This window comes from Molothrus aeneus, chromosome 8 (genome assembly GCF_037042795.1).
Source record: "Molothrus aeneus isolate 106 chromosome 8, BPBGC_Maene_1.0, whole genome shotgun sequence".
NCBI lineage: Eukaryota > Metazoa > Chordata > Aves > Passeriformes > Icteridae > Molothrus > Molothrus aeneus.
In genome coordinates, this window is record NC_089653.1 from 1,003,278 (window position 1) to 1,030,566 (window position 27,289).

The following is a 27,289-nucleotide window of genomic DNA, read 5'->3' on the forward strand; positions in this document are numbered from 1 at the left end:
AACTATTGCAAGGATGCTTCTCCTTCCCCTCCTTCCCTTCCCTCCAGTTCAAGGTACTACCTAACACGAGCAGCAAGAACACATGTCAGTCTCCTGGAATTCCTAATCACATCTCAGTGCTACTATCTGAAAGAAAAGCAGACTACCAGGAACTGCCTGCTGAAAAACACACTACCTACAGCACACACTGATGCTGATTATGTTCCAAACAGCAGAAGCCCCTTCTGAATGTCTGTCCCAAATTCCATGTACATCTTGTTCATCCCCCTCCATCTGCAGCATTTTCAAACTACATTTCAAAACAGCTAGAGGCTTTAAACTCAGACTTTGTACTGAGTGGAGGCACAACTGAATTAATCCTTAAATGCAGTACCCTCTCCTGTACTGGAAATTTCAGGCTGGATCCAGGCACTCATGTGCATTTCTCCAAGTAACTTCAATGAACAAAACTGGAGGCCATCTAGAGATAGCACTCCACATTCCCTCTCTAATCAATCAATAGGGAGAAGACAGCCAGTTCCCAGAGGGCAATTCAGAAAATGATACACAAAAAGAACAGCTGAAGAGGTTGTTAGCAGAAAGTAAGAGTGCATCCAATTCCCCTCCTCACTCAGAGATCAGACACCTGTCTCAGGATATCACACCACTCAGCCTGATATGGTTTCAGCCTGTGCCTCTTGCTTTCAGGTCTCACTTCCAGACAGAATAGGTCAGGTAGGGCTTTGTTTCATCCCAAAACAAAGCTAAAAACTCCCTTTTGTTGGTTATATTTTTTTGGAGGTGTCACATATGCTGTTAAATGATTAAAATACAAGAGGAGGAGGGATTGATCCAATACTATTCTAGTTAACCAAATAAACTCTGTGATGATAACAAGCCTTAGCTACTAGATTTGCCATCACAATCCATAAATTAGGTTTCTAAATCACTTGCACTGCTTTGAGACGTTCATGTTGAAATACTGAAGATTCCTACAGAAGTCTCGTCCTCTTTTAAACTTCTCATTTTCTTTTAAACTAAACAATAACAAGGAACACAAACTAAAATATATACTGAACTAAAATAATCCATAGTAAATGAAGCAAGAGAAACAGCGTATTTCCAACAGCTATGCCAATCACTAAAGAAATTACACAGAAATTATATTATTATCATTATTCTGGATCTTTTCCACCAAAATAAACTTAGGTTTATCCTCTTCACAGTTCATAAAATGCATTTGCCACTGTAGAATTATTCACTGTACACACCACTACTATTTTCAATCTTTTCCATGTGAATTCATAAGTGTCAGCAGAAAGCACATGTTTCTAGATGCCACTTATGTATGTCTTAGTTAAATAACAAATACTCTCACACATCAGAATTCCTCACTGTTTTGAACAGCAATGAAGACAAAATCTACCAGTGTTAAAGATTTTGCCATCACACCAACCCCATTATGCCAGGCACTCTGAAAAATACATTTTCCTTGCTCTTCCAAGTGCAATTACAAAATATGTGTGAAACAAGCACCTTAAAAATGTTCTTCTCTTCATTAACAACTGGAATACCTACCTGTGAATGTAAATGTTTCTGTAACCCAAGCAGGGATGTGCATAAGAAGAGATGCACATGCAGTTTGTCGTGCTGCTGAATCCATTTCCTGACAAAGAGAAGTCCTCAATATAGCCAATACTGGCCTTAGCAGATACTGCACTATAAGCAAATCGAGATGTGGGGATGTGAGGCAGTGGAGAACAGCCCTGGGAGGGCCCTGAGCAGCAAGGCAGGGCCATAGCCAGCAGCCCTGTGCTGCAGAGAACAGAGGAGGGGCAGACACACTCCTGCTGTCCTGAGGGTGCTGGGCAGTCATCCCCAAGTGCCAGCCTTCCCCAACGCCACAGGAATGTCCCCTCTAAGTAATACTTTGATGTCCCCACTGTCTCCCCTCCTGCCTTACAGATGCACTCCTCAGATCTCCTCCCTCAGAGCTTGATCCCTCATGCCTGCGCCTTCACCTGGCTGTGGTTCCCAGTCACAAATCCACAAGCCCAGGTATTGACCCTTCATCCAAAGCACTTCACTCCCTTTCACCCAGTATCACAGCTCTCCAAGGGCATCTCAAAGTATCAATACTTTCACTTTTGTTTCTGCCTCTCACAACAGGTATGACAAAGATCTGACCTCACTTGAAATCTGCACATGTCTACAGAGGTAACTTTAGTCATCACACACATACAGTGTCTCAAACCTATTTCTGACTGGGAAAAAATGAAAGAATTGCTAAATATGTTTTAATGCAGAAATCTAAGCCTCCCTACAAAGAACATTTTATACTCTTACAGGCTGTTTCTGAAGCTCAAACTATTAGTAACAGATCAAACTATTAGTAACATTTCTGCAACTTAGATTTCAGGTTATGACTCTGGGATGGAAATTTGAAAGACTTGCAATATTTGGGCTTTTTGGTGCTTTTTTTTGGGCCCATCAAAGTTAATGCTAAACACCAAAGCTTATATTTTCAAATGCTTCAAATACTTTATAAAATGCAATTACAAGCTTATTTGTATTTAAATGACTGGATTTCTTCCCAACCATTTAGCTTCCAGCCTCTGTGGTAAGAATCACATGTTCAAAAAAACTCTGGCTACTTTAGACCAAAGTTTCCAGACTACACAATGACAGAGCTGGATAGCTGAATACAGTTATAACATCTATGGAAGTAACTAAGGAATGGAGACTTGAAATCTGGCATCCTAAACCTCATTAAGCTCCTCTACACTGTAGAGAACTGCAACTATTTCTACTAAAATCTGACTTTGGCCACGAGTGGGGAATCAGCACTGGAGAGCTGGGTTGGCCAACCAATGGATCACAGCCAATGCCCTCTGGCCCCCCGAGAATTTAAGGAATGCGGCTCACTGACGTGCCACAGGTTTCTCACAGCATCTTGGCTTATGTGGAAGATACAAAATAAAGAGTTTCATTTCTCTGGCTATTAGAGGAGATCAGATGGTTAGTTATTCAATCAATGTTAATTTGACAAACCAGTAAACAAAAATGCATTTCTATTACAGCAGAAAAAAACATACATTATTTAATCTCCTTTAGAGCCTACCTAAAGACAGCAGCATAGACCCTGTATTAGTTGAAGAGAGCAGTCTGTTCACAGCCCTGAAGTACTCTGGTATTTACCAGCTGCAAGAGGAGCTGGGATTTTAGAACAGAGGAAGAACTGTGAAGCTCAGCTTACCTCCTTCCCCTAATTGACTTTTATAAATACCCCAAAAATGCAGTGTACCTTCAGGGAAAGGGAGTTTGTCCAGCCCTCCAGGCACACTGGATTAAAAACTGGGCCTCAGCAGCAGACACGAGTCTGCTGGGGCGATTGCTGCCAGTTAAATTCCAGTCAACCAACCTGAAAAATTATGCTAGCACTGGGGGCATTTAAAGCTATATTTTTTTATCATCAATAAGTTAATATGATTTATATTAATACCATCTTCCTTGAAAGAAAAATAAACCTCTCAGTAGAGAACCTCTTCTAAAGCATCCTCCCTCACTTCAGCATCAAACCATTTAGCTGTGATTAACTCAGTCACAGTAAGGCCAATGAGGAATTTACCAGTAAAATCCAGGAACACAGTTACCTTGCTCCTCACCTCTGATTTTTGGAATCTAAACAAAACAAATTCCTGGTTTCTTATTTTGCTACCAGCATGTCTTATTTTGCAATAATACTGAGCTGCTTGCAATCTAAGGGCATGTATATATGCAAACATTATACATTTTAAAATTCACTGTCATCTAAAAGTGCTAGTGCAACGTGTGTCATCAATTAAGAATGTTTTGTATATGCATTAGTTTTTATTCATTCTGTGTCTATTAGGTGTTAGTTAAATCCAGTTTTCCAACTGATTTTAAAATAAATACCTTCCTGTAGTCCCGAGGAATGAATTGCCTTTTGTTGCAATAGCAAAACCCCGTGACTAAAATGTTTGTAACAGAACTTTTCTAATTATTTCAATTCAAATACCTTCCACTGTGGGAGGCAATTTGGCTGTGGTCTGAGAGCTCTATCACCACAAATGTCCAAAGATATCACTTCAATACACACTCAGAAAGGAACAAATGCTGTTTATAAAAAGTGTCATTCCCATAGAGACCAGACTGGCAGGCAAGTCTGTGTTCTTATAAATCCATTCTTCCTCAGGGAACAATTTCTGCCATAAAAGTTTTATTCCCATTGAACAATTTTAACTTCCCTTAAAGAGAAGAACCTTCTCTCGCTGCAAGATAAACAGAATTTTAAAGATTCAGGACTGAAGTTTAACTCGTTCCATGCAGGTCCAACGTTACACTGCAGCCAGACATTTTCTCCTGCTGGAGCCTATTCACCACACCTTTCTGTCTCCAAGTTGTCTATTGCCATACCCCAAACCAGGGCAGAAGAAAGCCACTGTGATGTAGGGTAGGACCCTATGAGATGTGCACTCCTAGAGATGAGCACTGTGCATTGGTCCAGGAAATGGCTCACATCCTTATGTGCTATCATGAAGTAAAACAGAGAAGATGGACTGAGAAATGCTCACTTCATTCCACAAATACCTATAGCTCTGAAAAGAGAAGCAGTAATAAAACACTACTAAATATTTAGTGATTCCAAAGAAATCTCTCAAAAATCTATCATCACAGAATGTGGGACAATATTTTGAATCAAAAATGTAAACACACCAAGAACTGAGATCCAAAGTACATTAAGGTTTTCCTCTTCCTCTAATTGTCTGTCTGCTGTCAAATATTCTTCTCCTATCTGTGCCAAGGCCAACCTTTAGGTAGAGCTGGCAGGTTCCCCAGATTTATCAGTATTCCATTTCTAATAACACTGAAGCTGCTGTATATGCTTTCTGTCTGCTGTAATAGCTGCAAAGCACTGATTAAATAATGGCAGCAACTATTCTGAACTTCCCAATGAAATCAATATGGATCAAACCATCAAGCTGTACAGAAGGTCAGGCTATGAGCAGCTCTGAAAAGAACGACCATTTCTGTCACTCTTTGTCTGTTATCTTTTGATAACATCTGTCATGTCTTTTTATCAGTGATACCATGAACTCATAGGGCTGTGATTAACCCTTTCTGTATACTGTCCACTGACTCTGCTGCACCTAATAATTTATGCACTGAAGACCTAAACAGAACTTGTGTTATAATTTAAAGGTATGCTTGAATGTGTTGAAGATTGATAAAACCAGAACCATTTCATCCTTGAACACTCCCCATTCAGTGGTCCTAAATACAGAGAGCCATCTTACTCTTGCCTTCAACAGCATTTCATTCTCTATTTCATGATCCTGATCCATGATGAGCAGCCAAGCCTAATACTTAATACCTATCTGAAGAGAGTATTAAGCCAGAGACTCCAAGATCAAGCATTATACTTGACCTTTTAAATTTTGTTCCAATCAATACCTCAAAAATTGATTTTTCTCTTATTCAGTATACCTAAATAGTTTCATTGAACTGAAAGATTACATGACCTCCCAACAGGGAAAGGCCACCAGAACCTATTCTCTGGTCTGTGTTATATAAAAGCCCTAATCAACAACCAGTGAGTATCTGAGAATACCAAACACATCCACCTCAATTTTTATACAACAATCATACCAGCAGTGGTGTTCAGAGGAAGTTACAACCAGAATATTAAACTATCAAATTTTTAGACTTGGTTAAACATATGGCAGCAGAACACAGCTGGATTTGGGCTGCACAGGAGTGCAACATCAGCCATTGCCAGTTCATTGTAGCAAGGATGTGAGAACATTTCCTCAGTCAAATGCATCCAAGGACTCCCATACACCAACTCCCTGGGAAGTGGTAACTTCCCCCAGTGCACTTTTAACCTACATTAAGCAAGGTAAGCATGTTGTGCCTATTTGTCCCCATCAGCTAGTAAATGCTTTACTCCTAAGAGGTGGTGAGGTCCAAAGGATAAATCCCAGGTCCCTTCCAGCAGGCAGCTTTCCAGGCACTCTGCCCTCACCTGTGGTGGTGCCCAGGGTCACTGTGTCCCAAGGACAGCACCTGGCACTGATACCCTTGTACCACCTATTGGGCATTTTGGAAGGAGCTTTGAATGAGTTACAGATGGGAGCTCTGAGTTGGTTTTGATGATGGGGTTTATTTTTTTATCTTCTACGTAGGTAGGAAGGGCGAGTTCAGCTCACATCCTTACTGCATGGTTCAGAAGGTCACAAGAATCTTACTTACAAGACTTTTAAGGATTTATTGACTAATAAAACACTGCTTACAAGGACATTTATGGTTTTGACCTAATCTTTAAATATTTCATCTTATGGACTCATGCTACAGTGTAAGCTTTCTTAGCTAATCATGTTATGACACATAAACTTACAGTACTGCATTCTAAACTCCTTGTTAACCTAAATACTTTTTTTTCCTGTATCTTAAACTCTAAAACTCTAAACTTTCCTTTACTTAAGGTGTTTCTGCTTTAAACTATAAATCTGCATTCTTGCATCTAGCACCTAAGTTTGGAAGATTTTTCCAAGGTCTCAAATCAAATCCTGTGTTTAATTCTAAACTTTGGCTTACAAGCCCAAAGTTCCGAGAGTTCCTTCCATTTCAGATTCCAACATCTCCCCGTTCGTTTTGTATTAAGAATACCTTTTGATGGTTTTGTTAATTATTTTTTGTATGAACTGCAGCAGGTAAGGTATCGTTATAAGAATAATTATGATGATAATTAATATATACACATGCTTATCTTTAAAATCTCTTTTTACTACAGTGTGAGGTTTAATTTATTGAGTATATTTTTAACTATGTTTTATTATTAACTTTGATCTTAGTTATAGTTTTTTAAATTGTTGTATGTTTTTATTAATAGTTTCTGAATTATTAAATAGGTTTATGTAACACATTTTATTAAAATTTTTACACTTATGTCTATGTATTAGTAAAAGACAATCTATGGTTGTTTTGTGGAGTTGTGTTTCATATTTTTGACACTGGTTAACAAACTAATGTAAGAGAAGTAGTATTGGTTTGTTTATTTAACCAGTACTTTAATTGATTTAATTGTTTCAGGGTTACTGTTGAGATAAGCTGGGGCAAAAATACAGATGTTGAAAATCTTTTTCTAAAAGTTCTAAGGTTTAAAATTATATTTATAGTCTGATTTATATTGATGGACAAACTTTTTTCCCTGTGTCTATGGTCTTTAATCCTATTTATACTGAGAGTCAGTAAAGTAAGCCTTCTAATGCTACATGGACTAGTTATGGTGTTTGATGGAATGGCTGGTTAAGCTCTATCTCTGTAAATGAAAAACATTTCCTGTGGTAATTGTAAAGGGGTATGATTTGGTGTTGAGAACAGAACTGAGCTATAATTGTATTAGGAATCTGTATTTTTATACACAGAGTGATAGGGAGCAATATTTGAAGTTTTGGTTTTGTTTTGTTCAAGCCCAAAAACACTGAATTTGATGCAAAAATCTATTTTCACAGAACTAAGGCTTTCTAATTCTTGGGGTTTAAAGGATGCTTCTGGAAGGAATTTGGTGTAAACACTCTGTCTACCAGAGGGATTTATTGGGAAACAAACTGGGAAAGATGTGGAGGAATGGTTTTTGGTATTAGCTAAGTATCTACTGGCAAACTGACTAAACAAGTTGAAAATGGTTTTTCAGGGTTTGAATGAGTTAAACATACAGTATGTAAGTCTGATGCATTGGGTAAGGTTACTCAGACATTGGGTTTTGGTTGGTTAATGGGTAAAGCTGTATTGCTGAAGACAAACAAATAAAAAGGCATAAACATGACATCAGATTGAACTCTGTGTTCCCAGTTCTTGTATGTGAAGTAAGAGGTGTTAGTTTTCAGCTGTAGTCTCTGTGCAGTTCATGTTTGTGAGCTTTTTTGTTCTCAGAGCTGTCAATGTGTTTTTGTGTTTGATATGGTTTTACATTCTTTGCTGGAACCCACTTTGGTCCTGAAGAAACATGCTTGATCCTGGATCCTGGCTCTGGTCTAGTAAGTGGGGAGTCCTTCCAGTGAAATATCAGAGATGCTGTGGACATGTAAAACAAAAAGAGAATGAGGAATGGCCTCGAGCCTTTCTGCAGTGTGCAAACAGCCTTTTGTTTGTGTCATTACCTGAAAACAGGGTCTCAGTGTAAGCTGACCAGACAATATTTTCTGAGATCTGTCCCTTGTCCCAAACCCACTTGTTCTGTACAAACTCTTTGCTTCAATTCAATACCACAACCTTCTCCACAGCTCTCATCCATTCCTGGAGGTGTCTATTCCAAAGTTACTACAATTCTAATCCATGCAAGAATTTTCCCCTTATACTACAAACCCTGTCTGACAGAGCTCCCTCCTAATCTTCTGCCCTAAACTGCCTCAGTTTCTCATTTACAAGAACCAGGCCTTTTTATTAAAGCTGATTACGATTAAGAAAATTTTAACATTTTTTAAAAATCATGACTTCTTGGTGCTAAAGAAATGGATTTCTGTTTTTACTATCAGAGGTCCTGCTTCAGCTTTCTTCCAAAACTACTCTTCTAGATCCAGCAGTCATCTTTCTCTTTCCTTTCTCCTATGCTTTTGCCTTTGTACTATCTGGATTGATGTTCCTCTAACCTAATTCCACAATGCCTACAATCCAGAACTCCTTTATGCCAGCCACCCTCCTTTGATCCTTCTCAGTCCAGCTGTTCTTACCCTGCTCTGTGCCTGTTCTTCACCCCAACAGAGCTAATTAGGGCTCTTAGGGTGAGGTTGTCTGGGTGCAGGCATGGAAAAGGAGCAAAATGAAACAACAGCTTTAAAAAAACTCTACCCAAGACAGAAAAGAAAAAAAAAAAAACAACTGAGGAGAGGAGCATTGCATGGTAGATGTCCTGAGTATTCATGCAAGCTCAAGAGCAAATAGATTCCTTTGCCTGTTGCCTACAAACAAACAAACAAACAAACAAACAAAAACAAAAAACCACAAAACACAACTTTTTTGAAACTTACATTTCTTTCAATAAAATAATTGTAGAAAATACAAGTTAGGATTAGCCTGGTGAAAAAAAAAGTCAATTTTTTCAAGCAGCCCTCAAAATATCAAGCACAGAAAAATAAAAAACCAGAAATTTTAAATGTGCAGTTTAACAAATGTTTGATCTCAATGAATCATCAAGTCAAAGGAGGGAAAAAACCCAACAAAACAAATTTATTGCATGGCAACACTGAAGTGGTGGGAGTTTTATCTGGCACAGAAGAAATAAGGGAAGGAAGGTTAACCATTCAGTGCCTTAAATCAAAGCTGTGAACTTTTTTTTTCCTTAGTTCATTCCAAACATGCTTGTCTGTTTATAAACTGTGGGAGATCCCAGATATGAAAGCAGGGGGCTGTTGTAACACAGGGCAGGACCCAGCACTGGGTCCTGCAGAACCTCACCCTACCAGGCCTGCAGCTCCCTGGATGCTCCTTCCAGCCCTTCTCTAGACAGGTGTCCCACAGCCAAGCCCCAGTCAGCTGCCACCTCCCCAGTCAGCCAGAACTGCTGGGAAATGATGGAAAGGGCCTTGGGCAGCGCCCCCGCCGGCCCCCTCAGTACCCCTGGGTGGGTCCCATCTGTCCCCATGGACTTGGGTCAGAAGCATCCATTACTGTTTCAGCTATAACTAAATGGGAATGTCAAGGACCTGGATAAAAGGACTATTGCGTTTCCTTTGTAATCTTTTTCCAGAGCAATAACATTTTGCAACAAGCTTCCAAATATCAAAACATGTCCCTTGCCTGCTATAGTAAAACTCCTGTATAAAAGATCATGTGGATGTTTAATTACTTCTTTGTGCATTACAAAGTGATTCAACCTGGATTTATATATAGATTAGCAGACATAGCAGGGAGAAAGAAAACACCTCAAATCCCAGAATATCACTGACATGAGGCTGTGAGGAACCTGAAGGCTGGTACCTGACAAGTGGTACCGAGACACGGAGACACACACAGGAACTGCTCACACAGTGGTGCAATGGGGTGAAAATGCACAACTCAGACTGACCTTTAACTGTGGCACTGAAGGGGCTGACGAAGGTCAAACTGCCGTCCTGGGTTCTCATCTGCGTGGCACAAATGGACCTCGCACACGAGAGGCTTTACCGGTGTGGGGGGGACTTTCACAGGTGGGGATAATCTGGCATCTCAGTCTCTTTCCCCGTGGAGTACTAGTCCAGAATAACAGGACACAAAAGCTCCCCTTTGGAATGTCACATTAACTACCTGCTGCACTTCCAAGCTAACTGAGATGCAAATTGGAGCCACAATGTTAGAGCCCGTCTCCCTAAGCCTACACAAAGACATTCAACAGTGTGAGGGATAGCTACCTACAAGAGAACATCTTTCATGCCAGTATGTTTAGACTAAACAGTTTACAGCCCTTGTGCTACCAGAGCCAAGAACATTTCAGCTCTATGGTGCTTTCATGGCTCCTGACTTCAGCAGGCAGACTGCATTTAACAGAAGAGTCATACTGCTTTTTCATCACATAAAATAATCCCCTTTCGTGGGGAAGTAAAGAGAATGAGAAGCCTGATGGATGTCAAAACCTATTCCATTAAATAAAGGTAATGGCAAAACTCAGGAGAGGCAGCAGCACTTTATAGTGAGTTCCCATTTATTCATTTTGTTTCAAAGCCAACAACAACTCCTATAGTCTTAGACTCCAAGAAAAGAGAGTATTTGCATTTCAGATTTTATCAGACTTCTAAAGACACTACCTACAGCACACACAAGCATGTCTAATGCATACTCACAAGCTCTTAGGGAATCATTATGCTCAAATTCAAAATGCATTAATGGAATCAGTATAAAATAAGATAGAATAATCACCCTGAATATCAGCAGTAAACCTACCCAAACAGTGACTACATGGAAGATTTACCTCTGACCTCTGTAATAATCATGTGAAGTACAAATTAGAGACAAGCAGAGGCAGCAATTAATTCCATAAGGAACAAAAATCAGTGAAACAAACACCCAGTAAGTGTTCTATTAAAGCATGAAACTTGGTCAGTATGTTCCTACTAATGTCCTCTGACAGACATATCCGTAGGTGTGGGAGGACACTGCTGCTCTGCCATACACATTCCTATCCAACCCACTGCTATTCCTGTTCATCAGCACTCCTGGAAAGTGGGGAAATAGTGCATCTCTCCTTATAATGATGTGTAAAGCTCTCCACAGTTTTTTTAATTCGTTTGTGTTTGAGAACATGAGACACGCTCTGATGAATTCATAAATGCTTTCCTTTGTGGTTTCTGCCTTTCCTGAATGATAACAATGGAAAGAATGGGAACTGAAACAGAGCAGATTCCTTTGCTGCTGCTGCTGGCTGCTTTTGCATTAAACTGGCAAGTAAAATAAGGCAGCACGAACACACCCGACACTTGGAGCCAGGCTCTGACAAGGCAGCAGCGCGTGGCGCCAAGCAAACAGTGCAGAAAGCAAAAGACAAACAGCAGCAAAACATGGCAGAGGCTGCAAACTTGTAAAGCACTAAAAACATTTACTCTTTTTCAAATACATTTGAGGCACAGTGGGATGTAAGGCATTTCATACATTTTTGCTGCAAGTGGCCTAAAGTAAAATATACCAGGTAAGTGGCAACCTAAGCAAAGAATACAAATGTCCTAGAAAAGCATTTGAAAACAAAACAAAAACATAGTAATAAAGTACTTCCAGTAGCTGAGAAAAAGAACAGCAACAGAAGAAAGGTCACTGGCATACCTATCAAATTAGATGATGAACATTTAAGAGGCTAGTTTTGACATACTTAAGAATATCAGCAACTCTCCAGCTCTTGATTTTTGCATGTAACATATTGTATTAGTTCATTATATGAGCTGAGATTTAAAATTCAAAAAGAGAGAGAAATACACCAATTGAGAATCCTCTTCCATTGTGAAATTCTGCAACTGAACCACACTCACATGATAATTAATTCTGTCAGCAGTTAGGTCATTTGATGGGAAAAAACCCTACAAAGAGTAGGAATTTTCTTGTTCTCAGCATCCCTGATGCAATTTACAACCACCTTTTTTAAGCAGAAGATCCAAGTTTGAAGTTTCTCAGTACTAGAGCAATTCCCACCACATTAGGAATGGGCAATGACAGAAAGAGGCTGCTACAGTTCTCACTAATGGTACAAAAACCATCACAAGCAGATCTGGATTTTGTGAATAACCCCAGTAGTAACAGTTATTGGTAACCTTTTCTAAAGCTGGATTTGGGTAAAACTTTGTTTTATCAAAAATAAGAAGTCTGCAGCTCAACTGTTACAGAGGCTGGCACTCACTGTTTTCTTTCATGTTTCTGTGTTTATGAAAGGGTGAAATATTAAATCCTGGCTTTTACATGAACATAAGAATTACTGTCTTCTTTAAAATATTAATCTTTTGATCAGCAAGTATCTGATACAGAATTCCAAATACCATGGTATTTATATAAGGAGCAAATGCACTCAAGGACACTTAGAGTTTTCTTTTTGGAAATGCTGTGAGGCAGTGTGTTCTGATACAACTCGAAGACTTTTATCCATTTACAAATACCTCAATTCCAAGCGTATTTCTACTTGACTTTAAATCACACTGAGAAGAACACTGAAATTGCTATGTCAGATAAGAGCACTGGATCTCTTCCAGCTTTCTGTCTCGGAGCAGCAAGTCCTGGGTATTTTAAAGGAAACTGCAAAGATCTCCATAGGAGACAGCTCTTATTCAGTAACGTGCTCATACAGTACTTTGGGTTTTTTTTCCTACAACCCATTAGTTACTTCATGGCTTTTACATTGAAACAAGAGACTTTTATGTCTTTTAGCTTTTACTAAATACCCCTGCGAACTCTTTAAGCACTTGAACAGCACCAAGGCACATCACCTTACAAGTCCCTCAAGAACTGTATTGTGGGGTTCAATTATCATAGTATGAACTAAACTCTACAGCTGAAATGGGACATACTGGTGATGCAAAGAAAAAAACAAAGGTATATTTGGCTTTCCCTTAGAAGTTCTTCTTTCCTAGTTTTCTTATGAATTTCAAACTAAATAACATTGCAGCACCACTCTATTTAGAGCTGATCTGTATATTAGATTTGTACACAGTTATTTTAAGATTTGGGTTCTTTTTAGTCCTGCACTGAATAGAATAAAGCACATTCATTTCCTAGAAGTTTACAGACTTACAAAGAAGGAAGGAAACATAGGAAACTGCTTACATAGGAAACTGCTCAACCCAGAGCAGCAGAAATGGCCACAGGAAGCATTTTTGTTGTGTTAATTATATTGGCACGTGTCTATTCCTGCTCTGCATTTCAACCTGGTCAATCTGTCTAAATCACAAATAAATGATGACACAAACTTATGCTGGAAGACCAAAGCAAGCAGCCACTCCATTTCCCTGTGACACACACAGAAGATCTTCCTGTCACCTATCTGTGACAGAAGAGGTTTCCTCTAAGAGCACATGGATGGATGGAGGTGCCCCTGCTTTCCATCTGCCTGGAGTCAAAGTGGTTTCAAAACCGAGTTCCAGTCCATGTTTGTGAGTGTTTCTTTTTCCTCTCAGTTCCTGTTACCATCCAGGGACACAAAATGAAGCTCAGCTCAGGCTCAGCTCTCCTGTGTCTCCACCACATGGGCAGGCCACAGTCTGTAGCAGGTTATCAACTGCAGCATTTCTTGCTTTCTAGCCACTGCTGTATGCAACTAAGCTGCAAGAGGAAAAGGTGCATTTAAGCCTCTTACCTCCTTAGGAGATAAAGAATGCTGGGTAGAAGGATTTACAAAACACAAAAATACAACATGCCGATCCTAATATTCTTGCAAGAGAAGTAAGAGTGAAAACTCCAATTCTTCTTTTCATATCAGCTTCCTCTCCTCTACCCTTCAGCACTGTGTCCATCAGCAATTAGCAGCTCGCAGATATTTACTGTTTTACACATGTATTGAGTCATTTTGAGTTGGCTTGTCATTTGTTTGCTGTCCTGTCCACTGGCTGAAAGAGACTTAGTTTTAATAAATAGTAGAGTACATTGTCACAGAACCCAAAATAAATATGCAGGAACCCAGAATTATTTTTTTTAATTAATTAATTACATAGAAGTCTGTTGCACTTTTTTAAAATCATCCAAACAGGCTGGGGTTTGGTTGTATGGGTTTTTTTTTTATTTTTTTCTGTTATTAATCACATTTAATTTGAGACAATTATCTTGGGTAGACATGAGAAGAGGAGCTTATAGGTCATTTAAATCACATTTTGTTTCTTCAGAGCTCTGTCTGCCAGCCACTCCAATGGGAAAAGACAAAGAAGGATGGCAAATACAGACTGGAACAGTTAAAACATACCTGTATGTATTTTATTTTCTTTTAAATCACGAAGTTCTAGTCCACCATTACTGGCATGGATGAGTGACCCATGCCTAAGCAGCAGCTGATTACAGGCTGGTTAACTAAGACTGTCAGCATAATTAACATTCTGAGCCTTCTCAGGAACACCAGGCTACCAAAGCTGGAATATCTACAAGCTGCCACAGCTTGCTTAATTGAAAAAGACTCGACTGAATTACTAAAAGCTAAAAAATCTGAAACTTTTGATGCAAAAAGAACAAACTTCTTTTTGCAAGAAAATGACAGAAAACAGTCTTAGGCTGAAGCCAGGGAAGGAAGTGACTAAGCATGCAACTGCAGCCACTTGGAGTAAATAATTTCTATGCTAGTCACGGTGGGAATGAGCACAATTATATGCTTAACTTTGTTCATGTTTTCCTCTTTCAGTTGCAAATCTGCTCAACTGTCATATTTAGTTTTCTCTTCAAAATGTTACTAATGCTGTCTAATAACACATCACTCTGTCTCAGACTGGAAATCACAGCCTCAGAACACCGCACTGAAGCCCGAACAGGAGTCCTAACAAAGGAAAGCTGGAATGCTTTTTTCTCTGTGGAGTTTTTCATGCATAAGCAAGTGAAAGGAGAGACTGGAAAATATTTTAGAATATTTCAGCATGTCAAATGAAATCATTCTACTCTGCCCTCCTGCCCCCTGCATGCCTGTTTATGCTGAAGAGCAGGAAGACTAGGAAGTACACCAACAAACATCTTCTACTAATTCAGGTCTGATCCTAAGAAATATTACATATACCTTTTGTTTCAAGAAGCTAAAAATACGTCAGTTGCAGTTTTTATACGGAAAACTAAAGGTAATATTCAGTGAATATTGCAGTCATTTTCAAAACGGTACTCTTGTAACATTAGAAAGGTTCTGTAAGTGAACAGATATTGGGAAACTTATTAACCACAAATAAAAGATAATTCTGCATTTCAAATAGAAGTCTGTATTTCTGTATTTGACAAGTACACTGTCCTCACATGGAATCCTGCTATTTGGGCACTCAAGCTCAAAAAAAGGCATCAAAATAAATGATACCCATAACAATACAAATACAGAAAAACCTGTGCTGGAATTCCAAAAAGGAACAGACAGCTTAACTGATGGCAAGGGTATATGTCTGAATATAACTAGTGTCAGACAAAAAGTCAAGCAAATCATCTATTATGCTGATAAGCTTATAGAATAATTACATGCTACTATTCCTCTCTCATAAGTGAAGACACTGAGACACCAAAAAATTAGAATAAAAGCTCAGATTTGGACAAGTTATAATGGTTCCTGATATTATGTGGATGTCATGGGTTTCCTATAATGGAAGTTCTTGCCAGCTTCTTCTTCAGCAGTCAAGGAGCCACTGCAGCAAACAGGGCTGACCTGACAGAATAATTAATTCTACAGCCTCAGCACATAGCGAGACATGAAGGCAGCTTCATCTGGGGCCCCACAGAGCTAAATGCATGGCAGGGTACACATCTGACACTCCTAAGAAATGTGTGAACATGCATCACCTATGTGTGCTCCGTGCTGTGCAAATGACAAATACTAATCCAGAGATGTAGGCAAAGGGTAGGAGTGTAAAAGGGGCAGCTACAAGCAAAGGCATGAGGGCAGAGGGAACAGCTGAGGAGGCAAGGCCAGCCCGGAGGGATTTAACTACACATACACATGGAACACTGAAAAGGTCTAAAGTTTGGTGAACATCAAAACTGTGCAAACGGCCACACGGCTGGCACTACCACCAGCTCGTCTTCAGTCAAACGTTACTGTTCCTGTTCTTACCAACACGACAGCACATGCTCCTTTCCCTTGGCCAGAACTGGACACTGTCAGCATTACTGGTTTTCCCTGGGACCAGGCTACAGTCCTGCTTGGATTCAGTTGTGCAACGCCACTACACTGATGTCCCAGCCCTTGAAGACTTTTTGAACAGACCTGTTCTATGAGATGTCCATGTAAATCTGGCTGCCCGGGAAGTTCATTCCCTTTGCCATCCCTCACAGGCCGCCCCTGAGGCACATGCAGAACTGTTCTAGCAAGGTACAAGTCAAATCCCTCAGGAGAGTTGTTGCTTTGGGTTTTTCAGTGAATCCCGTCCCATCTGTTACCTGAAAAAATCTGTTACCTCACGCTGTGAAGAGAGGAAACTGACTCCCGGGGGATGAACAGTCGGCAATTGCGATACAAAGGAACTGGCCAGTGGCTCGAGCACTCCACCGAAATCTCCCAGGGAGGGGGAAAGGGGCATTGGGCAATGTCCCCCTCTTAGCTGAGGGGGACACGGCTGCTGTGCGGGGAGCGGAGCACTTCGGTTGGTTCCTGGTGCTGGACTTGTCCTACTGAGGGTCTCGCTGCTGCTGCGGAGCTCTCCTTGCTGCCCGTCTGACTGGGGCTTCTCGGCACCCGCCAGCGCCGGGAGACCCTCACCATCTCCGGGTGTTCAGGGGAAAACAGGCCCCCAGCTCCTCCCTGTCTCCGGAGAGAGCAGCTCCCAGGTGCTGACCGGAACCCCGGCGCTGCCATCGCCAGGATGGCATCACAGCGCACACATGAGCGCCTGGGAAAAGCGAAGCCCGTGCCAGCTCCCTCTCGCCAGGGCCGCCGTCCGCCCAGAGACTCGGGGCTCGAGGGGCCGCCCCCGAGGCCATGAGGGCGGCACCGTGAGGGGCAGCCCCCGAAGCCAGGAGGGCGGCACCGCTGAGGCCATGAGGGGCAGCCCCCGAAGCCATGAGGGCGGCTCCACTGAGGCCGTGAGGGGCAGCCCCCGAGGCCATGAGGGCGGCACCGCTGAGGCCATGAGGGGCAGCCCCCGAGGCCATGAGGGCGGCACCGCTGAGGCCATGAGGGGCAGCCCCCGAGGCCATGAGGGCGGCACCGCTGAGGCCATGAGGGGCAGCCCCCGAGGCCATGAGGGCGGCACCGCTGAGGCCATGAGGGGCAGCCCCCGAAGCCATGAGGGCGGCTCCACTGAGGCCGTGAGGGGCAGCCCCCGAGGCCATGAGGGCGGCACCGCTGAGGCCATGAGGGGCAGCCCCCGAGGCCATGAGGCGCCGCTCCCTCACACGGCGCCAACAGCGCCCCCTGCCGGCCGGGCCAAAGCCGAAAGTGCTCAGCGGGTGGGCAAAGGCTGTTACCTGGTTTCTTTGGGGTTGTTTTTTTATAGTTTTTATTGTTGCTATTGTTCTGTCTTGTTACATATATATATATACACACACATACATATATATATATATTCTAGTAAGGAACTGTTATTCCGTTTTCCCATACTTTTGCCTGGAAGCACCATAATTTTCAAAGGGAGGGGTCATCTTTCCATTCCAGGAAGGTTTCCACCTTCCTTGACAGATATTTGTCTTTTAAACGAAGACAGACAAATCGTTCTTCCCAGACAAACACATTTCATGGTGATAGCTCAGGATCTCCCAGTACCAGGCCACCCAAACCCCGGCAGTGCTGGCTGGACAATCAGACAGTAGGCGTTCTTCCAGCAATCGCATCCCAGCCCATGGAAGAGTGGGAAGCATTCACAACAAGCCTGGGTTTATTCTAACCTGATCTCTCTGGCACCTTCACACAGACTGCAGGCACAATCACAAGCAGAGGCCACCAACATGGCCTTGCATACCACCCCTACACATCTCCAGGGCACTTATGGTGGGGATCATTCATGCTCTGCAGGTTGAAGCACTATGTGGAAGACGTAATTAATTTTTACTTCCATGATCATTCATCCTCTAGCACCTTCTGCTGCTTCTATTCATACTAACTTTTCAGGAAGATGCTGGAGGATAAGCCTGAACGGAACAACACTAAATCCACTGAAACAGAAGTGGTCATATGAATTGCAGAGAGTAAGTAAAACGATAGCTTTGCATCTCATGTGCTGTCTCTGGAGGATGAGACTGAAACGCAGTCTGCTTGCCCTTGACAGGAAAATTAATCCACAAACACCAGAGGTTTATATCCAAAAAAGAGACAGAGGAGTCCTGTAATTTTATTCAAATACAGGGAGAGGCCATGGGGCATTTCCCCTGGTGTCTCTCAAAATTTTGGAGGACGCAGCCTCCTTTCTATCCTCATTTCCTGGCCACATGTCTGTCTCTCTTCCCCATTGCCTGAGGTACTTCAGAGGTACAGACTTCCCAAAATGTCTCATACCTGAGACTCCCTTCTAATGTATAACCCTCCCCCCCTTTTGTTTTCTTTGTGTCAATCCGTGGAATTCCTATGGAATTTATGGTTCTTCCCATTGTTTCTTTTATCTCTCACTGCTAGTTTTACCTACCAGCAGGCCCACAGTTTGTAAAGACAAATCCCTCATTCCTTTCACCCTCAAAACAGCTTCAAAATCACAGGACAAAAAGCCAGCCTGGGCACAGTTATGTGTCCAGTGCCTCATTAAGGCTAAAGGACTTTTGACTGGTCACAAAACATCCAGGCTGTGGATGCTGTGAACAAAGGTTTGTGTGCAGCCTTCCCTCCCCCAGGGCAGCCAGAGGCCCCTGTGACCTGTCCACAATGGTCAGGCTTAAGCACAAGTGCCCATCTGGAAAAGCTTCCTTCTCCAACAGTGTGTAAGTGTGCATGAGGGAAGCAATAGCCCATGTGGCCCTGTGCCAAGGCCCTGAGGGACCCGCTGGGCACACACACTGACAGATGTGTCCCTGGTGTCCTCTGCAAGCTGCCCCATATTACAGGGCACACTGCCTCCCAGAGCACGGCTCCTACACTCCTCAGCTTCCTGGTGAGTGTAACACGGGATCCTTTCACCCTCACAGAGGTGGGGGAGACCTTGCAAAATAATACATCCTAGCAGAAGGGCAAGAGAGTATTTCCATTTATCCATCTCCCTCACCTACCATTGACCACCACGCTCCTTTAGGGCAGTGTAGTTCAACTCCTGGGATAAGATCCTCTCTAGTCTCAATCCTCTTTCCCTATTTCTTCAGAAAATGTTCTGTTGCCTCGATTTCCCTCGCCTGCTTCTTCCTTGAACCTGGCTTTCTCACACTTCCCTCTCCCTCTGTCTGCCTTCAGCCAGCGCTGCATCCTGAGTTTCCCTGTGCCCTCCCACGCTCTGATATTTACCCTGGGAGTTGCACGCCCCCAGCTCTAATCTGATCCTCATGGAACAGCAGGTTCATTTAATCACCGGCTCAAAAACTGCAGACACATTTTATTAGACTTATCTCTCCTAACGATACAGTGATAGCACACCACAGTACCATTGAGAGCAAGCTACAACTGCTAACCCAGCTGACTCCTGGCTCCTTTATAGGGGAATAAAGCCAAGGGAAGGACACATGGTGTCACTTCATAAACCCAAACAGAACACAGCGCGGCACTTGCTAACTACAGCTCCCCAAAGGGATGTGTGATTCACACATAAAGGCACTCCCAGACCCGAGAGCTCTGTCTGTGAGCAGAAAAAAGCTGTATTCTGGTCTAGTCTGAATTCCAAAGTTTGTGCACTATGAACATAATGCCCTGTGTCTAGAAAAGCTGAGACTGAGTTCCTGAATGTACTTCTCATGGGAGTAACAGAAACTTTTTAATTATTTTTTTTTCTTTTTTCTTCTCTGTAACATCATCATTAAATGGATTTTAAAGAGTAAGCACAGAATATCCTGAGGAAGGCTAAGGTGAACCATGTGACAGAACAGAGGAAGCTTTTGATTGATTTGCATGGAATCCTACTAGCACCTGGTTTCTTACACTCTGGGAAGTTTACATCACTTCCCTGCCCCCTCACTCCCATTCTACTGATGCCTGATAATTGTCACCCTCCCTTTTTGAAATGTACTTAGCGAACAGATGTACCTGGCTATTACAGGTGCCTTCTCATAACCCTAAAAAATGCACAATTTGCTGATTCCCCTTTTCTCTGTGCAAAGTTTCAGTTCCAAACCAGCTCTGTAGATCAACAGGCTTTCACAGTGAATGCCACTTTTTCTTTCACAACTTACAATTTTGGCTGCAGTTCATATTAAGCTTTCCATAGGGAAGTTTCATCTAGGTACAGAGAACTCAGCCAGAATGAATGGAAAAAGAAAACACAGTATAATTTAACCACGTAAGAAAACCCAAAACCAAACATGAAATTAAACTGAAGCAAATTAGTGCAAAATCAGATAGCAATGAAAAAAATCTAGAACAATACACAGATAAAAAAACCTACTGAAAGTTTAGCACCAAGAGCTATGACTACCTTAGCATAGTGCATAATTTCCAAACAACTGTGAACTTCTCTGTTATGTAGACAAAGAAAACTATGTGTTCATCACAGGCTCTGCCCAACACATCTCTTGTCATCTGAATGGATGTTAAGACTTATCCAGTAGAACATTTGCCACTGTATTTCCTGATCTATGCCATTTTCCCCTCAGAAAAAGCCCAGGAAAAAATTAAGAGTGGTCATGGAGTCATAAAACTCAAAACTTAGAAGCATCTCAGGTTCTGTGGTGTCTCAGTTTATGTTTAGGGCTGAAACCCCAAAACACGGACTTGAGCTTTGTGTTCAAGACTACACAAATAAATATAATATTTTTCTTAAGAAGTTTTTCTTTGCAGAATAGGCTAAAATACTTTTCTCTCAGGCAGATGGAATAACGTTGTTGCTGAGCTGTGTTCAGTCAGCATGAAGCCCCTGGGACCTCGGTCACTTGCACCTTCTGGCTCCTGCCCCTGCCTGGGAACTGCTGCTCCAGGACTGGACAGGAGGCAGGGCTGCCTGGCAGTGATACAGAGGGGAGCCTACAGCAACTGTCCTGCAGAATGGATGCACAGGAACTGACACAGAGCACAAGCTAAAACCACACCAGGCAGCAGCAGACTCTTGGCTTTGGGCACTCAGGAGTTACAGGATTAGTTCTAATGGAAGCTCTCCACAGCTCACCCATAAGAGAATCCAACCACTTGGGCCTCGAGGTCTCATTGTCCAGTTCCATGAGTTGAATGGTTACCCCATGGGGGTGCACTGATAGACAAGGTGTAGCTGATACAAGGCAAAAGTATCTTCTGATGTAAAACACAGCTTTTAATTTAATTCTTTATTTGTCATAGTTTATATGGCCAGATTGGCCTAAAATTTTATAAGAAATGTTTCATACTGGGATTTGTTTCATACTGGGAGCTTTATTTCCACAACTGGAGAAGAACTTATTCTGCTGTATAAAGACACAGAAATGTAATCTTAAAAAACTCTGGCACTTTTCCTGCTTGTGTAATTCAAAAAGGATCTCAGTAAAGAAAATTCAATTTGGCAATCCATTAACATAGATTTGATGCTCTCTCTGTTCATATCTTGATGTCTCACCCCTTTCAGAAAAATGAAAATAACTCTTGGTAAAGAGTGGCTGTTCCCTCTTATTAGTCCAGTATATTGGCAATTATTAAAACCCTAGGAAAGCTGCTGAAGCTCTGCTGACTCATGGTGGCCAAGAACTTATTTGTTAACTCCATAACCAAGGTGGAGGAGGGAGAAAAAGAAAAAAAAAAGAAAAGCCAGAGAACAGGCAAAGTTTGGGAAGAAGGCTGTGTGCCAGCCATACACTAAGTTGCATCAATTCTTCAGGAGAAAGGATCTGGATGTTATTGGAAATTTAACATGCTGTGTTTGAACCAGGTGAAGAGACAAACCTAATTTCAGCCCATTTAAGTTTAGGAATCTAAAAGAGTCATTTCAATAAAGAGTTTACCTCTCACAGACATCTACTGTCAACGGAGGAAGAGCAGCAGTTCCAAAAGACAAATTGACTTACCAAAGGTCTGAGCTGTCTTCTTCCTGCTCCATCAAGAACAGAGACAGCCCAAGGCAGTGATGGAAAGCCTATACCAGGACACCAGGCTGGCACGTGACACCACTGTCAGCAGAAGAGCTCAGTTCCCACTGCACTCTGCAGTTTGTCACTGCTCCTTGACCCTACAGAGCAGACTGCAGAGCCCCAAACAAGCTGCAGCAGAGCATGGGAGATGGTGAGCTGACAGGGATTAATGGAGCAATTAACCCTTTCCCTCTCCACCAATCTGCCCCAAAGAGAAGAACTCTCACAGAACGTGCCGTGACACAGGAATATATTTCTGACATGAAAGATGTTAATAGGTGTTAGCCAGGAAGGACTGCACTCCTCAATTGGGAGCTCTGGTTTGGTTTATTAATACTTGTGGGATTACTGTAAACCTGAGGTCATTCACAGCCTAAATACTAGCAAAGGTGGCATTTTAATGCCTGGAAAATTTTAGATTTTTAAGTTATTCTATTCTCACAGCAGTGAATAATTAGGGAAAAGCCAGAGCACATTATTCCAAGGCTACAGATTCTCCCCCAGAAAGGCAGAGTGTTCTCAGCACTGTCTGGCTGCATTTGAAGACTGCACTCTGCACTCCTCTTCTAAGGAGCAGCACAATTCTTCCCAGCCCCCTGCCCATTCTTGCACAAAAAGAGCCAGGATTTTCCACTTGCCCGCCATCATCTGTGATCACATATTTCGCAGTGAAGGAAGGCTGCCAGCATGGTGGATTTGCTGTAACACCATCTTACCCTTGCTCTGCCCAGATGAGAGCATGTGTTCTTTCCCCACAGCACGCAGGGAAGAAGAGAAAACTCAGGAAAGACAAGGTGGCTCTCTTGGTGGTATTTGATGACTGTAGAGCATCACACATATAAAAAGCTCAGCATTACTGTACCTTCACATAAAACCCTGTCCCTGTCCTGAACAACAGTAAAAACAATTCACCTCATTAAGGTACTACACCAAGCTGCGTAGTCGCTGTGCTGTAAAGGCTCTGGAAGCCTGTGGTTGAAGTGTTAGTGTTGTGGAACAAAGTGACAGCAAGTTGGGAAATAAATGAGCACAGTACTCTCTTCTAACCTCCTGGCACTGAGCCTTTTAACAGAGAAGAAAAAAGCAAAAATGGAAAATGTCAACCCCAAAAACATTTTTCACATTGTAAAAAATAGAGTCCACTCTAAAGCACTTGATAAGAGACACACTGAGGGGCCTGATACTTCACTGAAAAATAGTGAGTGGAACAAAAAGGTTATGTGAACACATCTAATGTAATAAAAAAAAAATCTTTCCAACCAAAAATTTGTATCTATGTCCTACAAACGTCACGTCAGCCCTTAAGACGAAAGTCTCAGCAGCTGCCGCTGAGCTCTAAAGCTCAGGGATGCAGGGCAGCACTCAGGAGCACGCAGAGAGGGTCGGGGCAACCCGGCACCCCGGGCAGCGCACACGGAGCCGTGCACACCGCGCAGCGAGCAGCGCCCGCTCTCCCGGGAGAGCTCGCTCATTTGCAAGGGAAGGCAGGCACTGCACATGCCCGCGGTGCCGCTGCCGCTGGGGGCAGCTTTACATAAGGCTGCGCCCGGCGCCAGCCCGCACAGTCGGCCGGAGCTCTCGGCATGCGAGCGCGGCAGCGGCGGAGCCGCGTCCCGGGCCGGGCTCCCCGCAGCTGGCGCGCCCGGCCGGCAGCGAGCCGCGGGCCCGGGGCACGGGGGCGGCAGCGCCCGGAGCGCAGCGCCGCGGGCTGCGCCCACCGACGGCCGCTCCTATGAAGCAACGCTTTAAAAGCCAGGTTCCTAACTAGAAAGATGCAAAACCGTAATATCCGTGAAGATCCTATTACCTAGGAAGAATTTGACGTTTTGCTGCGAATGCTGTGTTGGGATTGATTTATTCTTGGAGTGCTCTGCACGGCTGGCAAAGAATAATGTTCCAAAATCGGTCCATCTCCCAAGGGGTCCAATTTTTCTTCCTGGGTGTCAGCGAGCCCTGACTCACTACAGTGCAGCTGACAGGGGCTGCCATGCTTGTGGCACATTAAGCAAAAAACAAAAGACCTAAGGACGACCTTTGAACAACACAAAGGATGGGTATGTTTTTCATGTTACCTTTTTAATTTATAGTTCATAGTTACTGCATAGCCTGTGCTTTAATTACTCCATAAACGTACCTTGATGTGATTTGTTATTATACTTAAATAGCTTAGGGATTACACCTTTTACCCAACTATTTGTCAGTAGTTATACTGAGGTATTCTTAAACAAAACAAAAAAAAAAAAAAAAAAGCTGAGTTTAAAAAAAAACCCCAATGTGAAAAGTAGTCGAGTCAAGCTAGGGCTTTGTAAATGATTGCTGAAGTAAAAGATATTAGCATGATTGAAAAAAATGACTGATGTGTGGGGGGATAACTTTTCTAAGTTGTTTTTATTTCCAGGTTTCAATGTAATTAGGCTACTGAGCGGATCAGCTGTAGCTCTGGTAATAGCCCCTACTGTATTACTGACAATGCTTTCTTCTGCTGAACGAGGATGCCCTAAGGGCTGTAGGTGTGAAGGCAAAATGGTATATTGTGAATCTCAGAAATTGCAGGAGATTCCCTCAAGTATATCTGCTGGTTGTTTAGGTTTGTCCCTTCGATATAACAGCCTCCAAAAACTAAAATACAATCAATTTAAAGGTCTTAATCAACTCACCTGGCTCTATTTAGACCATAACCACATCAGCAATATTGACGAAAATGCTTTCAGTGGAATACGCAGACTAAAAGAGTTGATCTTGAGTTCCAACAGAATCTCCTATTTTCTTAATAATACCTTCAGACCTGTGACAAATCTCCGGAATTTGGATCTGTCATACAATCAGCTGCAGTCTCTGGGATCTGAACAGTTCAGGGGCTTAAGGAAGCTGCTGAGTTTACATTTGCGGTCCAATTCCCTAAGAACCATCCCTGTTCGAATATTTCAAGATTGCAGGAACCTTGAACTGTTGGACCTGGGTTATAATCGCATCCGGAGTTTAGCAAGGAATGTCTTTGCAGGTATGATCAGACTGAAAGAGCTTCATCTGGAGCACAATCAATTTTCTAAGCTCAACCTGGCACTTTTTCCAAGGCTAGTCAGCCTTCAAAACCTTTATTTACAGTGGAATAAAATCAGTGTGATAGGACAAACTATGTCTTGGACCTGGAGCTCATTACAAAGACTTGATTTATCTGGCAATGAAATAGAAGCTTTCAGTGGACCTAGTGTTTTTCAGTGTGTGCCCAATTTACAGCGCCTCAACCTGGATTCAAACAAGCTCACATTTATTGGTCAAGAAATTTTGGATTCTTGGATATCTCTCAATGACATCAGCCTTGCCGGGAATATATGGGAATGCAGCAGAAACATTTGTTCTCTGGTAAACTGGCTTAAAAGTTTTAAAGGGCTGAGGGAAAATACAATTATTTGTGCCAGCCCCAAAGAGCTGCAAGGGGTGAATGTTATTGATGCAGTGAAAAACTACAGCATCTGTGGCAAGAGTACCACGGAAAGGTTCGAACTAGCACGAGCTCTCCCAAAGCCAACATTTAAACCAAAACTCACCAGGCCTAAACACGACAGCAAGCCCCCTGTGCCCCCAACTATGGGAGCCACCGAAGCCAGCTCTGAGCCCGAGCACGACACAGAGCACATCTCCTTCCACAAAATCATAGCAGGCAGCGTGGCTCTCTTCCTGTCGGTGCTGGTGATCCTGCTGGTGATCTATGTGTCATGGAAGCGCTACCCTGCCAGCATGAAGCAGCTGCAGCAGCGCTCTCTCATGCGAAGGCACAGGAAAAAGAAAAGACAGTCACTGAAGCAAATGACTCCAAGCACACAGGAATTTTATGTAGATTACAAACCCACCAACACTGAGACCAGTGAGATGCTGCTGAATGGAACGGGACCCTGCACGTATAACAAATCAGGCTCCAGGGAATGCGAGGTATGAACCATTGTGATAAAAGAGCTTTTAAAAGCTGGGAAATAGTGGTGCTTTATTGAACTCTAGGGACTATAAAGGGAACGTTTTTCTCACTTTTCTGGCACAGCTCTTCCATGTCCCTTTTTTGTACATTCATAATACGGGTCATTTTACTCTCATACATAATCAACTCATTGAAATTTAAATACCGCAATCAATGTGAAGCCTGAGCTCTGGTTTAATACAATACCTATTGTACAAACCCTCTACTGACCTCATTAAAGTCTCTCTTGTTTTTAAATAGAAAACTTCTTTCATAAGTAATCCACTGCACCTGCACCAACTGTGCCTCTGTTTAGGGAGAAAAATGACAACAATGAAAAAAAAATCAAACTCAGGGTATCCCCCTCTGCCTCCCCAAACCCAGTCCTTGCTCTAAAACTCACTTTTTGAGCCCAGAACGAAGTAAAGGTCCAGGTACTGTAGTATCATATGAATTCTGAGTTGTCTGAGGATAGAGATGGTGCAGGAACAGCTCTGAAAAAATGCCTGATTGCTGCTCAACACAAGAGAGACTAAAAAGCACCCTTTAAGTATCACACCAGAGGCAAAGCATAGGGAAACCTAGGCTTAATAAAAAATTAAAAATAAAAAGGTACAGTGGTATTTACTGTACTGCATTATACCACAGTGTTTCTAGGGCCCATAGCTAGCAATTGAAACCTGTTTATGTGACTTCATACAAAAGGTGCCAGTGTTTATCCCTACATCCAGTTGCCTTTCAGAAAATAGTCAAAAGGCATTCATTAGATGAGGAGCAGAAATTCCTTATTGATGCAATTAGAGGAACTCAAATGTGCAGCAGCAAAAGCAAGACCACTTCCTGCACACATTTGTTTCAGCTCTCATTAGGAATTCTCTTTTCAGGACTGTCAAAGGCATTTATGTAGCTGAGGAAGCCATTAAAATCCATCATTTTCTTCTGTTTCTGTTTATTGGCTGGGCTAGGCTTGCTAAGGTTGTGTGTTATGTTTTGCACAGTGTCCCTCTAATAACTAAATAAAGCTTCATCACTTAAAATGCCAAACACTGTGCATTTTAGACATACTAC

The 27,289-nt window shown here is 42.4% G+C and overlaps 2 protein-coding genes across 4 annotated transcripts in view; one reads left to right on the forward strand and one right to left on the reverse strand.

Annotated features, from left to right (window-relative positions):
• The window catches only part of CTNNA3 (catenin alpha 3), a 431,599-nt gene that overhangs the window by 209,782 nt on the left and 194,528 nt on the right, over nt 1–27,289 (reverse strand). The gene's annotated exons all lie outside the window — the stretch shown is intronic.
• LRRTM3 (leucine rich repeat transmembrane neuronal 3) overlaps nt 23,933–27,289 on the forward strand; it is an 83,386-nt gene continuing 80,029 nt past the window's right edge. Inside the window, exons 1-2 of one of the 3 annotated variants that reach the window (XM_066555003.1) lie at nt 23,933–24,323; nt 24,668–26,199. In XM_066555003.1, the coding sequence (XP_066411100.1) occupies nt 24,320–24,323; nt 24,668–26,199 (1,536 nt within the window). In that variant the 5' untranslated portion in view covers nt 23,933–24,319. Of the gene's footprint in view, nt 24,324–24,530; nt 26,200–27,289 lie in introns of those variants that run through there. The other 2 variants (XM_066555004.1, XM_066555002.1) reach the window with 2 other exon arrangements.